This window comes from Thalassophryne amazonica, chromosome 6, assembly GCF_902500255.1.
Source record: "Thalassophryne amazonica chromosome 6, fThaAma1.1, whole genome shotgun sequence".
In the NCBI taxonomy this organism is placed as follows: Eukaryota; Metazoa; Chordata; class Actinopteri; order Batrachoidiformes; family Batrachoididae; genus Thalassophryne; species Thalassophryne amazonica.
This window is the reverse complement of record NC_047108.1, coordinates 4,035,500-4,050,568: the sequence shown is the minus strand read 5'-3', so window position 1 is coordinate 4,050,568 and position 15,069 is coordinate 4,035,500. Positions and strand designations below refer to the sequence as shown.

The window sequence follows — 15,069 nt, the reverse complement described above, 5'->3', positions numbered from 1 at the left end:
ATACTGCCTAAGGGAAACATGTATAAAGTGAATAAAATTGGTCCTAGCACAGAACCTTGTGGAACTCCATAATTAACCTTAGTCTGTGAAGAAGATTCCCCATTTACATGAACAAATTGTATTCTATTAGATAAATATGATTCAAACCACCGCAGCGCAGTGCCTTTAATACCTATGGCATGCTCTAATCTCTGTAATAAAATTTTATGGTCAACAGTATCAAAAGCAGCACTGAGGTCTAACAGAACAAGCACAGAGATGAGTCCACTGTCTGAGGCCATAAGAAGATCATTTGTAACCTTCACTAATGCTGTTTCTGTACTATGATGAATTCTAAAACCTGACTGAAACTCTTCAAATAGACCATTCCTCTGCAGATGATCAGTTAGCTGTTTTACAACTACCCTTTCAAGAATTTTTGAGAGAAAAGGAAGGTTGGAGATTGGCCTATAATTAGCTAAGATAGCTGGGTCAAGTGATGGCTTTTTAAGTAATGGTTTAATTACTGCCAGCTTAAAAGCCTGTGGTACATAGCCAACTAATAAAGATAGATTGATCATATTTAAGATCGAAGCATTAATTAATGGTAGGGCTTCCTTGAGCAGCCTGGTAGGAATGGGGTCTGATAAACATGTTGATGGTTTGGATGAAGTAACTAATGAAAATAACTCAGACAGAACAATCGGAGAGAAAGAGTCTAACCAAATACCGGCATCACTGAAAGCAGCCAAAGATAACGATACGTCTTTGGGATGGTTATGATGGTTTTTCTCTAATAGTTAAAATTTTATTAGCAAAGAAAGTCATGAAGTCATTACTAGTTAAAGTTAAAGGAATACTCGGCTCAATAGAGCTCTGACTCTTTGTCAGCCTGGCTACAGTGCTGAAAAGAAACCTGGGGTTGTTCTTATTTTCTTCAATTAGTGATGAGTAGTAAGCATTGTGTTCTGCGTCCTCATCAAGCAGGCCGGTCGCGGCTCCGCGAAGGGAGAGTCTGCGCATTGTGTTCTGTGTGTCTGTTTATATGAATCTTCTCGCCCAGAAGAAAAAAGAGCGCCAACAACTACCCACAACTGTGTTCTTCACTCGGAAAAAGACTCCTGCACCGAGGTGTGACTCAGTGGAAAAAGGTGCAACAGCGGCGCGACGCCATGACGAAGAGGCGCGATCAGAGGAACTGTGAAATACTGGTCAGTCACTATTACAACCCCTGGCAAAAATTATGGAATCACCGGCCTCAGAGGATGTTCATTCAGTTGTTTAATTTTGTAGAAAAAAAGCAGATCACAGACATGACACAAAACTAAAGTCATTTCAAATGGCAACTTTCTGGCTTTAAGAAACACTATAAGAAATCAAGAAAAAAAAATTGTGGCAGTCAGTAACGGTTACTTTTTTAGACCAAGCAGAGGAAAAAAATATGGAATCACTCAATTCTGAGGAAAAAATTATGGAATCACCCTGTAAATTTTCATCCCCTAAATTAACACCTGCATCAAATCAGATCTGCTCATTGACATTGACCCTATGTGTCTTTTTGCAAGGAATGTTTTTGCAGTTTTTGCTCTATGGCAAGATGCATTATCATCTTGAAAAATGATTTCATCATCCCCAAACATCCTTTCAATTGTCCAAAATATCAACATAAACTTGTGCATTTATTGATGATGTAATGACAGCCATCTCCCCAGTGCCTTTACCTGACATGCAGCCCCATATCATCAATGACTGTGGAAATTTACATGTTCTCTTCAGGCAGTCATCTTTATAAATCTCATTGGAAAGGCACCAAACAAAAGTTCCAGCATCATCACCTTGCCCAATGCAGATTCGAGATTCTTCACTGAATATGACTTTCATCCAGTCATCCACAGTCCACAATTGCTTTTCCTTAGCCTGTTGTAACCTTGTTTTTTTCTGTTTAGGTGTTAATGATGCCTTTCGTTTAGCTTTTCTGTATGTAAATCCCATTTCCTTTAGGCGGTTTCTTACAGTTCGGTCACAGACGTTGACTCCAGTTTCCTCCCATTCGTTCCTCATTTGTTTTGTTGTACATTTTTCGATTTTTGAGACATATTGCTTTAAGTTTTCTGTCTTGACGCTTTGTCTTCCTTGGTCTACCAGTATGTTTGCCTTTAACAACCTTCCCATGTTGTTTGTATTTGGTCCAGAGTTTAGACACAGCTGACTGTGAACAACCAACATCTTTTGCAACATTGCGTGATGATTTACTCTCTTTTAAGAGTTTGATAATGCTCTCCTTTGTTTTAATTGACATCTCTCGTGTTGGAGCCATGATTCATGTCAGTCCACTTGGTGCTGCAGCTCTCCAAGGTTGTTCACTCCTTTTTAGATGCAGACTAACGAGCAGATCTGATATGATGCAGGTGTTAGTTTTGGGGATGAAAATTTACAGGGTGATTCCATAATTTTTTCCTCAGAATTGAGTGATTCCATATTTTTTCCCTCTGCTTGGTCTAAAAAAGTAACCGTTACTGACTGCCACAATTTTTTTTCCTGATTTCTTATAGTGTTTCTTAAAGTCAGAAAGTTGCCATTTGAAATGACTTTAGTTTTGTGTCATGTCTGTGATCTGCTTTTTTTCTACAAAATTAAACAACTGAATGAACATCCTCCGAGGCCGGTGATTCCATAATTTTTGTTGTAATAATTTCTTATGTGTCCAACCTCGTAGGTTGATCGTTAAAATTAAATTCGTTAGTTCTAAAAGCCATCATAATTATTTGTAGGAAAATATTCTATTTTTATTTCTCAAAAAAATGTTTGGGCCTGAAAACAGGTTGGTCTTATTTTTCTACTAAGGTTTGAACTTTGAGAGTGTTTACACATGAGAGAAAAGTGAGAAAATGTTAATGCCTGTTTGAGAAAAGTGTATAAAGTGTGTAGTGAGGGATTTTACAGTCTTAAAACGTCTATAATAATTGTAAAAAATAACGCTGACTACTTCGTGGATTTCGCTTATTGCGGGCTATTTTTAGAATGTAACTCCCGCGATAAAGGAGGGACCACTGTACTTTATTCGGTAAAAGCTGGCACGTACCATTCAACCATTCCATCTTTCATCTCATGAAATATTCACACCATTGAACTCATAAACATTTATTTGTTTAATATTTACACACAAATGAAATGGAGTTTGCAGCTAGCTACCAGCCTGTGACGTCACCACACTAATGTCCGATAAATGTGTTGTAAATCACTTCAGAAGTGCTATTATGAATGAATGAGAATTAGAGATTTATTGTCATTGTCATTGTCATTGCAACAACAACGAAATTATGCTTACACTCTAGTTACCTCAGAATACAAACTTGAAGCAGTCCATCATCCGAATTGAGGCAAAGTGGGTGAAGGCCACAGCAAACGTGAGTTGCGCTGCCATCAGCTTGGGGGGGAGTGGCCTGAGCAGGGGCTGGGATGGGGTGTGTGGTAGGGAGTGGGGGGGGGGTTTTGAAATGGAGCATGCTTCCAGTCGCTGTCCATGTGTGAGTCAGTTCTGTCCGTGTGGGAGTTAAGATAAGATAAGGGCAGCCGAAAGTTCACCAAGGCCATAGACATTCTTCTGGAGGAAAGCATTGGGCATTTTGTCCTTCAGAGGCTGATAAGCCTGCTGTGTTTGTGGTTGAGCAGTGAAAAACACTTTTACAGTTTCACATGAACAAACCAGATCCCAAATTAAGAATATTCCCCGGTCTCTGAAATCTTCTTCTGCAAGGTGCGCATCTGTTCCGAGATGTCATCCAACTTGTGTCTAAGTTCAAGGGTTAGCGCAGTCTGAGAATGCATCACCTTACTCAACTCATTAATCATGACGGACAGGTGAGGGGTCGTGGTTCTGGTGGCAGCCTTCTTGCCAATTTTCCGTTAGGTCAGGGCAGCAAATAAGCCAATAAGTACCAGCCCTCCTACCATGAAACCAAATATAAATAAGTCCTCGACGTCCTCCACAGAGTATGGCACAAAGCATGCGACTCGCCATGTCTCCCAGGCGTTGAGAACATAGCCTGGAGGGTAGGTTCCGTCTGGGCACGCAGGGTCTGGTCCCTGATCTTCTTGTAGAAAAAATTGTGTCAATAGCATTCAGAGACCAGCTGATCAGTTCCATGGTTAATCCAATATAGTTTGAAGAATTCACAGTCTGGTGATGTAGGGAGTTTGAAGGTTGGAGCAGAGATAAGGGAGAGAGGAGGAGATGCATTCGCCCTCGCTGGAGTCTCAAGCTGTATTATGTTCCAAAAAGAGCATTTTCATTTTAGAAGTGTTTATTTCTCGCTAGCTTTTACATAATATATGAGAAACATGTTATATAAACACACAAATGACGTGATTTTAGACAGACCTATCACTGAGGTCACGGTGCCACTCTAGTCTCATTGGCTATCACCTCTGTCACTCAAAACAAAAACGGAACAGATTGAAACAGAATGTGACTTTTTAACCTCTAAAAATAGATCAAGGTTAGCCATCTTGGAACTTGTCCAAGGTCTGTGTATTTCACTGATTTTAATTGAAATTGTTGGGAAAGTGTAGGAACACGGACCCACAACAGGGGGCGTAAATGAACGGCCATTGGAGGAAGTCAAATAACAAAGCTTTACTGTTGTGAAACACGCACAACAAACACAACTGATTACAATGTCGAAATAAGCCAAATGTCAACGGTGTCGTGTGGGCAAGCTCGAAGATAGGAGACGTCTGTCCAAGTCGAACCGGAACCACCCGATTTCCTCCGCCACCGAATCCCGGGAATACTGGAGCCGCCAAGTCCCGAACTCCCAGGTGGCCACTGCCTCCGCTCGTCGGATCCGGTACTGCTGGCGAGGAACAGAAACAGTCAGGTGTGGGTGCGGCAGCACCCAGCAACACGTAGGGTGGAAACACCACCTCCACCTCTCGTCAGAAAAATACTGTAGTGTAAGAATGTGAGTACTTATCCAAAAACGTCCAATACAGTCTCCAGCTGTACTACTCACTGTCTGCACACAAGCAACAAAGTATTACTGTTAGGAAGACAATAGAATCGGCTGAGAACGTTACCTCTTTGGTAGAGCGATATCTCGGCAATGAGGTGGAGATGCCGTCCTGCTGATATACCCCTGCAGATCCGATGATTGGTGACAGCTGTCGCAGGTGATGGGTGACAGCTGTCACTGGCTGCTCCTGCAAGGCAGCAGCGCCCCCTAGTGCCTGGAGCCCGCACTCCAGACAGGGCGCCCTCTGGTGGTGGTGGGCCAGCAGTACCTCCTCTTCAGCGGCCCACACAACAGAAATTCTCTAAAATCAAACAGGAAAAAAATATACAGATTTTGTTGTTGTTGTTATTAGCATGATCATTATTGTTAATTGTAAAGGTCATGTACAAAATGGAACGTCAGGCTCCTGATGTTGGGCAATAACAATTGTCATCACACAGTCTGTGCGTCGGCCCTCCAAAGTTTGAAGAAGCTCAGCTTTTCTGTGTCCTTATTGTCCCTCCAACTGCTGAAAGTGTTTTGGACTAAATGTATTCACAGCTTATCTCTGGTGTTCTGCACTTTCACAGTCTGCAGAGGAAAAAACCTTTTTTTCCTCACCAGTGTCTTTGCACCTTCCAGAGACTTCCACACACCTGCTTCACATCACCTTGATTAGTTTGCTCCTTATTTAAGCCCTGACAGTTCCGACAGCTCACTGCTCGATTTTAAGAATGTTCCCTGTGAATTTGAAGGACCTGGCAGTAATAAGACTGCACTTTTGCTGAGCACAGACAGATGGCTGGATGCAAGGTCTTTGCAATAACAGATGGCCATATTTGATGGCCTCAGGTAATAATTAATTTCAAGAAAAACTCCTTGCAAAAGTTTTACTTTTCAGTGCACTGAACAAGCATGTGCTGCAACATGTCATGCCACTGACATGAGGGAGGGGTGAAGTAGAGAAGGAATATAAAACAAGACACTAAGGTTTCCCATGTGCCTTTTGGCAAACTGCAGCTGTATGTTCTCTTTAATACATTATCCCTGTATAACTGGTGATGCATCAGGTAAAAAATTGCACTATGAGGTCTGGATCAACCCAGCGGCCAGTGAGTCCCAGATGTAGGTCTCCATAGCTTCTCGTTCCAGGTGTGAGAGGTTATACAGGCGGCTGGAAGGTATCTCAGCACCCGGAAGGAACTCTATGGTGATATCATAGGGGCGGTGAGGAGAGCACATGGTCTATACTGAATACTTCAGTGAGATTATGATACTCCGGCGTAACCAAAGAAAGATCTGGAGGTGAATGGACCACCCCACTGGCAATAAGGGTGGTTCCTGACAAATCATGACACCTTCCATGAATTTGTTCCCATCACCCACTCAACCTTCTGATTCTAGTTACTTTATCTCTTCAGGCAGTTAATGAGTTAATGAGCGAAATCCTCTGTTTTAGTTGCACAAGTAGGACAAGGGGTAGGACTTTTACTGACCGAAGTCTGTGTTTTCCACCTCTGCAGATGGTCTTCAGACCAAGCTTCATAGCCCTGTGTGTACGGCTGTTGAGTCTTCAAAGTGTCCTAACCCTGACCCTGACTTCAGTGGCTGAACCACTAAATATTAAGTGAGATAGCATCTCAGGAGTGCTGGGATGTATCAAAACCATAGTTGGAACATGGACTCAGGACCCTATTGTGAGGAAACATGTAAAAAAAAAAAAAAAGATTTGACCTTTCCGTTCTGCCACTTGGCCCCCTTTATTCTTGATCGTCTGTGACATATTAACTTGTTACTGAGACACATTTCAAAGACATGTTGCACAGAAATCAGAACTCAGATTTTGGCTATTAGAGGTCATGTGATGATATCCCTGTATTAATTTGTGCACTTCTGTGAACAGTCTGTAAGCATACACCAATCAAAACAAACAGCTATGGAAACTGCAGAAAACAAAGTATTAATTTTTCGAGTGTTTCCGACAGTGTTTATGTCACTCTGAATGGAGTGTAGACAAACTGCTGCTGCGGATTAATTGCAAAGTTTATATAAGTGTGATGATGTTGTGTTAAGATGATGCGTTTTAACGTGATAACTGTGTTAATGTTGAGGCAGTAACTGTGAAAATTGGAGTGTAAGTAATATAGCTGTGTTTTCAGGCAGCCTGTAAAAACAGTGTCGTGGTGGAGCTTTACATACATGTACACACAGCCGTTCTCCAGTACGGACAGCAGAATCAGCACATGTCTAGATCCAAACTCTAAAAGACTCTCAAAAAATTCAGAGTTGTGGTGAAGGGAGCCGTCTCCTCTCTGTGCAGAGCACTGACCCGGGAGGCGCCTGCGGCACTTGTGTATATCTGCAAGCTGGTAGAAAGTCCTGAAGCTCCTGAAAATAACGTATTTCTGACTTTTTCCAAGTGTCTTCTCACACGTCGTCCACTGATCTGAATGAATGCTGAGCCATCACTTTGATCTGATCAGTCAGTAGTTTCATGATCTGATGTTGCAACATCCGTTTCACTCTGTCAGTTTGCCGTTGTGCTGTTTCCGCTTGGACTGATCTCACCAACTCAGAAATGCCAAGAAATGCTGAGGCAAACATTTTCTGGAAATACAGCTGCAGACTCATCACTTGAGAGGTTTAATTAGAAATAAAGTACATCAGTAAGCACCAGTCTGCTCACACGTGCAAAAAAATAGACTTAGAATCACAAATACTTTATATACAAATACTTAAATACCACTATTTTTGCAAGTTAAAAACATTTTTTAACACTTAGTTTATCAGGGTGATGTTTGTCACTTGCAGCTTATGTACCTGAGTTTACTTGTTACAGAGAGACGGCACAGCTGTTTTGGAAAATGTGTCAGTGGAAGGAGGAGAGCTGCCGGGATGTCAGGGTCGACTGCAGAACCCAGGTGACTTCATAAACCTCACATGTTCCTGACAGCTAACAGTCAGAGCTCATATCCACGAAGCATCCTAAGGCTAAAAGTAGCTTCTAGTGATGTTATTCTAAGAATTCCTCGAATACTTAGACATTTCTTAGAATTTTCCCTTGGTAAGATGAAAGTTGTTCACAAAAGTACCTTAGGCCTTAAGAGAGCTCCAAAGTAGCCAAACTATTAAGAGTAGGGAGGAGGACTTTTAAAAAGCCTAATAGTGTCTTAAAGCAGAGAAGAACGCCTGAGATGAAGGTCATTACAGTGATATCTGGCTACAGGAAAAATGTAAATTGCATGTAAATACACATTTGTATGTGTGTGTGTGTATATTAGGGTTGGGTATCGAGAACTGGTCCTTTTTGGGTATCATTAAGAAATTATTCGATCCACTGACATTAATAACCTTTTTGCTTAATGATTCCCTTATCAGTCATTCAGAGCGGCCGTTGTTTTTGAGGGTGTTTGTCTGGAAAAATTATCATTTCTCTACGTTGATTACAGACCCTGCAGCGGCTCTGTAATCAACCATTTCTGCAGCGCGGTTTTGCTTTGAACCTTGAACCAATGAAGCAGTGCTTCAATCCTCTGCTTCATTGGATCTTTGCTTCGCTCCTCTTCAGAAGCGGCAACTCCACTTCTTAATCCCTCTCAAAGCCATTAAAATATGTCATTGGTGAGTCACTTGTGTGGATTAAAGTGACTAACTGGGATTCTTCTCTTGTTGTGAGAAAGAAACAAGAATCGTCCTCCGTTCCGTTGCTCCAAACGCTGCGCCGCTGAGTCAAGTTAGAAAGATAGTCAGCTCAGAATTAATAACTTCAGAGCGAATCACCGCTTAAATCAAAAGGCACCTCCTTTCCAAACGTAATACAAACAATAAACTGCAATCGAACAAAATGTTTTTTTTTCCTCACAAAATGAGACGTCCTGCTCTGACGTGCAGCAGCAGCAAAGGACTGTTTGGCTGCAGACCTGCAGACTCCAGCAGCCGGCTGAGATCAGCTCAGACGTATGAAGAGACATCCGTGCCGTTCATGTCTGAAAGGAAATGCTTTTGACAAAAACCGATTTTTTTTTCTATCTATGTCCAGCGATCAAGGATCCACCATGTAGAGTTTATTTATGTCCAAAGGTTAAGGATCCAGTGACCAATTTCATATTTATTTACTTTAAGACTCAATAAAATTTTATTGACAGAAAACCTGTAAAACCTACTTGTAGCACACAGAAAATTCACAAGTGGTATTGATAATGGTGTCGATATCGATAAAATCTTACCAGTACCCATCCCTAGTGGTTATACAGTTGTATGTAAAAATCTGGGCACCGCTGATGATTTCCATGATTTTCCTTTATAAATCATTGGTTGTTTGGATCAGCAATTTCAGTTAAATATATTGTATAGCAGACAAACAGTGATACTTGAGAAGTGACATAAAGTTTATAGGATTTGCAGAAAGTGTGCAATAATTATTCCCCTTTTCTGAATTATCCTCTGAGTGAATTTAATCAATCAATCAATCAATTTTATTTATATAGCACCAAATCACAACAAACAGTTGCCCCAAGGCGCTTTATATTGTAAGGCAAAGCCATACAATAATTATGGAAAAACCCCAACGGTCAAAACGACCCCCTGTGAGCAAGCACTTGGCGACAGTGGGAAGGAAAAACTCCCTTTTAACAGGAAGAAACCTCCAGCAGAACCAGGCTCAGGGAGGGGCAGTCTTCTGCTGGGACTGGTTGGGGCTGAGGGAGAGAACCAGGAAAAAGACATGCTGTGGAGGGGAGCAGAGATCGATCACTAATGATTAAATGCAGAGTGGTGCATACAGAGCAAAAAGAGAAAGAAACAGTGCATCATGGGAACCCCCCAGCAGTCTAAGTCTATAGCAGCATAACTAAGGGATGGTTCAGGGTCACCTGATCCAGCCCTAACTATAAGCTTTAGCAAAAAGGAAAGTTTTAAGCCTAATCTTAAAAGTAGAGAGGGTGTCTGTCTCCCTGATCTGAATTGGGAGCTGGTTCCACAGGAGAGGAGCCTGAAAGCTGAAGGCTCTGCCTCCCATTCTACTCTTACAAACCCTAGGAACTACAAGTAAGCCTGCAGTCTGAGAGCGAAGCGCTCTATTGGGGTGATATGGTACTACGAGGTCCCTAAGATAAGATGGGACCTGATTATTCAAAACCTTATAAGTAAGAACAAGAATTTTAAATTCTATTCTAGAATTAACAGGAAGCCAATGACGAGAGGCCAATATAGGTGAGATATGCTCTCTCCTTCTAGTCCCCGTTAGTACTCTAGCTGCAGCATTTTGAATTAACTGAAGGCTTTTCAGGGAACTTTTAGGACAACCTGATAATAATGAATTACAATAGTCCAGCCTAGAGGAAATAAATGCATGAATTAGTTTTTCAGCATCACTCTGAGACAAGACCTTTCTAATTTTAGAGATATTGCATAAATGCAAAAAAGCAGTCCTACATATTTGTTTAATATGCACTTTGAATGACATATCCTGATCAAAAATTACTCCAAGATTTCTCACAGTATTACTAGAGGTCAGGGTAATGCCATCCAGAGTAAGGATCTGGTTAGACACCATGTTTCTAAGATTTGTGGGGCCAAGTACAGTGTTTACAGTGCTGAAAAAAAATTCTCCTTTAATAAAGCCACTGTTTCACAACAACATATTCTAAAAATAACATTAAATTATAATATATTAATCTCCATCAAAATGTGACCAGGACATTTTGTTAAAATGTCAAACAGCAGAGGTTGAAATATGCAACAAGATTTAATAATGATAATAGTAATGATAATGTTTCTGACTTTGGTTTGGTTCATCTCATTTTAATAATAATTGCAATTCAGGATCAAATATATCAGGAGAATGTTCCATACCACAATACGAGCATCTTATTTTCCAAGTCAGTGTATTGCCGTAGTGTCAGTCAGTTGTGTGACTGTGCTACAATCAAATGATCACATAATTACAACTATTACAAAACGATGTGGAAATTTTTCACAGATGTGCGTCCATCAGATATGTGGTCTTGATCCATCTTTGGACAGAACGTTTCAGAGTGAGTGAAGAAGTGAGAGGGTGCGGCAGTCATCTGTCACAGTAAAGAGAATGTGACCATCTTCAAAAATGTGAATCAAACAAAGAGTTATTTTGTGATTGTTTCACAGCGGTTAAACTATAAAACACAAACATGGACACGCTGCAGCAAAGGTCTTTGTGTGGCTGTGTGGGTGCAGGGCTGCCAAACGTGCAGCTCTCAAACCGACCAACCACTGTGGTCAACAAGGGAAAATCAGACAAGTCAGATTCAGAAGAATCCAGTTTGGCCAAAAAAGCACAAAATCCGACAGAAGTGTTTCCGACAGAAGTGGTCGTTTATCGGTGACACACTGTTAGAGGACCGTTTATGGTTCGCACCCTGAAAGTTTCTGCTTGTGCTCCAAAAATGTTCAGTTTGGTGCCACAGTGACACCAAACTGAAACAAGTTAGTTTGGAGCTCTGAGTTAAGACGGAGATTAGAGCAGCGAGCTTGTGACCAGAGAATCTCTGGTTTGATTCCCTGTAAGAGAAGTGATTGACTAAAGTGCTCTTGAGCAATATTGTTCCCCATGTGCAGTTGAGCACGCTGTATGTTGAATGTGAGGCATCATTGTAAAGTACTGTATAAATGCAGTCTAGTTATTTGAACTCCATGTTTTCCATGTTCACCTGTGCTACCTGCTGCAGGATCAGGGATTAGGGGAGGTGATGGTCTAGTGGTTAAGCGTTGGGGTTGAGACCAGAGGATCCTCTGTTCAAATCCCAGCCTGACTGGAAAATCACTAAGGGCCTTTGGGCAAGGTCCTTAATCCCCGAGTCGCTCACAGCAGCAGCGGCAGCAGCATGACATCGGAGTGAATGTGAGGCGTTGATGTGTAAAGCGCTTTGAGCGTCTGATGCAGATGGAAAAGCGCTATATAAATACAGTCCATTTACCATTGATCAGGTCACGCTCTGGAAGCAGGCTGGTTTCTGCTCCAGTACAGTGCACGTCACAACCACCAGGAGCTCCAGAGGACAGCCATAAACACCTTCATGGAGCTTCCGTATCAGCGTGGCTGGGACCAAGAGCACGGCGGCTTCTTCTACTTCCTGGACGTGGATGGTCACTGTCCCACACAGGTACTCATCAGCCAAAAGCTGCTTCAGTATCCAACACACTGTTCAGATCATGAGTGTCAGTACATCACAGCAGACGTTTAATTAGCAGGACCTGAAAAGTCTGAATTGTGTGTGTGTGTGTGTGTGTGTGTGTGTGTGTGTGTGTGTGTGTGTGTGTGTGTGTGTGTGTGTGTGTGTGTGTGTGTGTGTGTGTGTGTGTGTGTGTGTGTGTGTGTGTGTGTGAGTGAGTGAACAGTTGGAGTGGAGCATGAAGCTGTGGTGGCCTCACTGTGAAGCTCTCATCGCCTTCCTGATGGCTTACAGTCACACCAAGATGCCGGCGCTGTTGCAGAGGTTCTTCCAGGTTTATGAATACACCTTTAGCCACGTGAGTCCACACAGCAAGCACACACACACACACACACACACACACACACACACATAGCTGATGGCTGAGTCTAGGAAGTCACAGGGATCGCAGTCCAAGACATCCACAAACCTGGGTGCTCTCACTCCTCATGCATCTTCTCCAGGGGCCTCATGTACAAAGACTTGTGTGGATTTCCTACTGAAACATGGCGCACGCCAGAACCCAGAAACGGGCATAAGCACAAAAAAATCAGATGTATCAAAATGTGCGTAGGTATGGATCCACGCACATTCCGTTTGTACATCCCATTCAATGTGGAATTGAGTCCACATGCACACGCATCAAGCTCCTCCCTTTCCACACCCCTATTTAAATATGCAAATTAATGTAAATAAGCCCTGGGAGCTGAGAATACCCACGCCGTCACATCAGTCAACATGAACACAGAAAAGAAATTCTACTGAGTGTGAGCTGCAGATAGACATAACTTGAGGACATGCAGGGATAGTTTATTTTGGACCCTGTTATGGCCCGGCTCAAAAGCCGCAACAAAAAGTGCGGCACACACAGAAGCACGGATCTTTTTAACCTTTTGTTGGGCATTTATTATAAAAAATAAAAAGAAAAAAAAGGAAAGGAAGGCGTAGCGGAATAAGCCAGAGGACCAAGCCAGGACTAAGTGCACGCGGCCGCTCCCCACGCCGCGGTCCGGAGGAGGAAGAGCGCGCGGGAGAGAAGAGAACTCCCCCCTTTTATAGCACCGAGGACAAGAAACAGGACCAGCGCCTCCCAGTGGCCGAGACCTCAGGACACACAACACACACATTAAGACAGCAGCGCAACAAACACATTTAGGATGACTGCAAAGGGCTGTCACCCCTCCACAAAACACAGCTCCCACCAGGACCCCGTGCAATGTGGCTCCTATAAAGGGACACGCAACAAAGTGTCTGCTACCAGATTTTCTGCTCCGTTAATATGTTTTATGTCCAAATTGTACGTGTGGAGGTACAGAGACCAACGAACCAAACGCTGATTAGGCGCCTTAAGGGCGATTCCATACGTGTCGTCCGGGACATTCAGAGATACATTTCCAGCCTGGTCAGTGTTAGAGCAAGTGCCTACATTTGGGTGCAGATAGGTTGTGATACCACTGGGCAGTATTGCCTTGTGCATACTTTTGATCAGAAATGTTTTGGGGGGAAACAGACAAAAAAAATCAAACATGTCGTACGGGACACAGAAAATTGGTAAAATTCTTTCCAGTAAATTCAACACAAAGTCTGTGAGTTGAATGGAGACAGATTCATGTAACTGTGCTGGAAATCAATCAATCAATCAACTTTTTTCTTATATAGCGCCAAATCACAACAAACAGTTGCCCCAAGGCGCTCCATATTGTAAGGCAAGGCCATACAATAATTATGAAAAACCCCAACGGTCAAAACGACCCCCTATGAGCAAGCACTTGGCCACAGTGGGAAGGAAAAACTCCCTTTTAACAGGAAGAAACCTCCAGCAGAACCAGGCTCAGGGAGGGGCAGTCTTCTGCTGAGACTGGTTGGGGCTGAGGGAAAAAACCAGGAAAAAGTCATGCCGTGAAGGGGGGCAGAGATCGATCACTAATGATTAAATGCAGAGTGATGCATACGGAGCAAAAAGAGAAAGAAACAGTGCATCATGGGAACCCCCCCCACAATCTACATCTAAAGCAGCATAACCAAGGGATGGTCCAGGGTCACCCGATCCAGCCCTAACTATAAGCCTTAGCGAAAAGGAAAGTTTTAAGCCTAATCTTAAAAGTAGAGAGGGTATCTGTCTCCCTGATCTGAATTGGGAGCTGGTTCCACAGGAGAGGAGCCTGAAAGCTGAAGGCTCTGCCTCCCATTCTACTCTTACAAACCCTAGGAACTACAAGTAAGCCCGCAGTCTGAGAGCGAAGCACTCTAATGGGGTAATATGGTACTACGAGGTCCCTAAGATAAGATGGGACCTGATTATTCAAAACCTTATAAGTAAGAAGAAGAATTTTAAATTCTATTCTAGAATTAACAGGAAGCCAATGAAGAGAGGCCAACACGGGTGAGATATGCTCTCTCCTGCTAGTCCCCGTCAGTACTCTAGCTGCAGCATTCTGAACCAACTGAAGGCTTTTTAGGGAACTTTTAGGACAACCTGATAATAATGAATTACAATAGTCCAGCCTAGAGGAAATAAATGCATGAATTAGTTTTTCAGCATCACTCTGAGACAAGACCTTTCTGATTTTAGAGATATTGCGTAAATGCAAAAAGGCAGTCCTACATATTTGTTTAATATGCGCTTTGAATGACATATCCTGATCAAAAATGACTCCAAGATTTCTCACAGTATTACTAGAGATCAGGGAAATGCCATCCAGAGTAACGATCTGGTTAGACACCATGCTTCTAAGATTTGTGGGGCCAAGTACAATAACTTCAGTTTTATCTGAGTTTAAAAGCAGGAAATTAGAGGTCATCCATGTCTTTATGTCTGTAAGACAATCCTGCAGTTTAGCTAATTGGTGTGTATCCTCTGGCTTCATGGATAGATAAAGCTGGGTATCATCTGCGTAACAATGAAAATT

At 42.4% G+C, this 15,069-nt stretch overlaps 1 protein-coding gene across 1 annotated transcript in view; it reads left to right on the top strand.

Annotated features, from left to right (window-relative positions):
* The window catches only part of renbp (renin binding protein), a 128,426-nt gene that overhangs the window by 45,871 nt on the left and 67,486 nt on the right, over window positions 1–15,069 (top strand). The window contains exons 7-9 of the mRNA XM_034171672.1: window positions 7,813–7,894; window positions 11,937–12,112; window positions 12,348–12,479. Of these exons, the coding sequence (XP_034027563.1) occupies window positions 7,813–7,894; window positions 11,937–12,112; window positions 12,348–12,479 (390 nt within the window). The remainder of the gene's footprint in view (window positions 1–7,812; window positions 7,895–11,936; window positions 12,113–12,347; window positions 12,480–15,069) is intronic.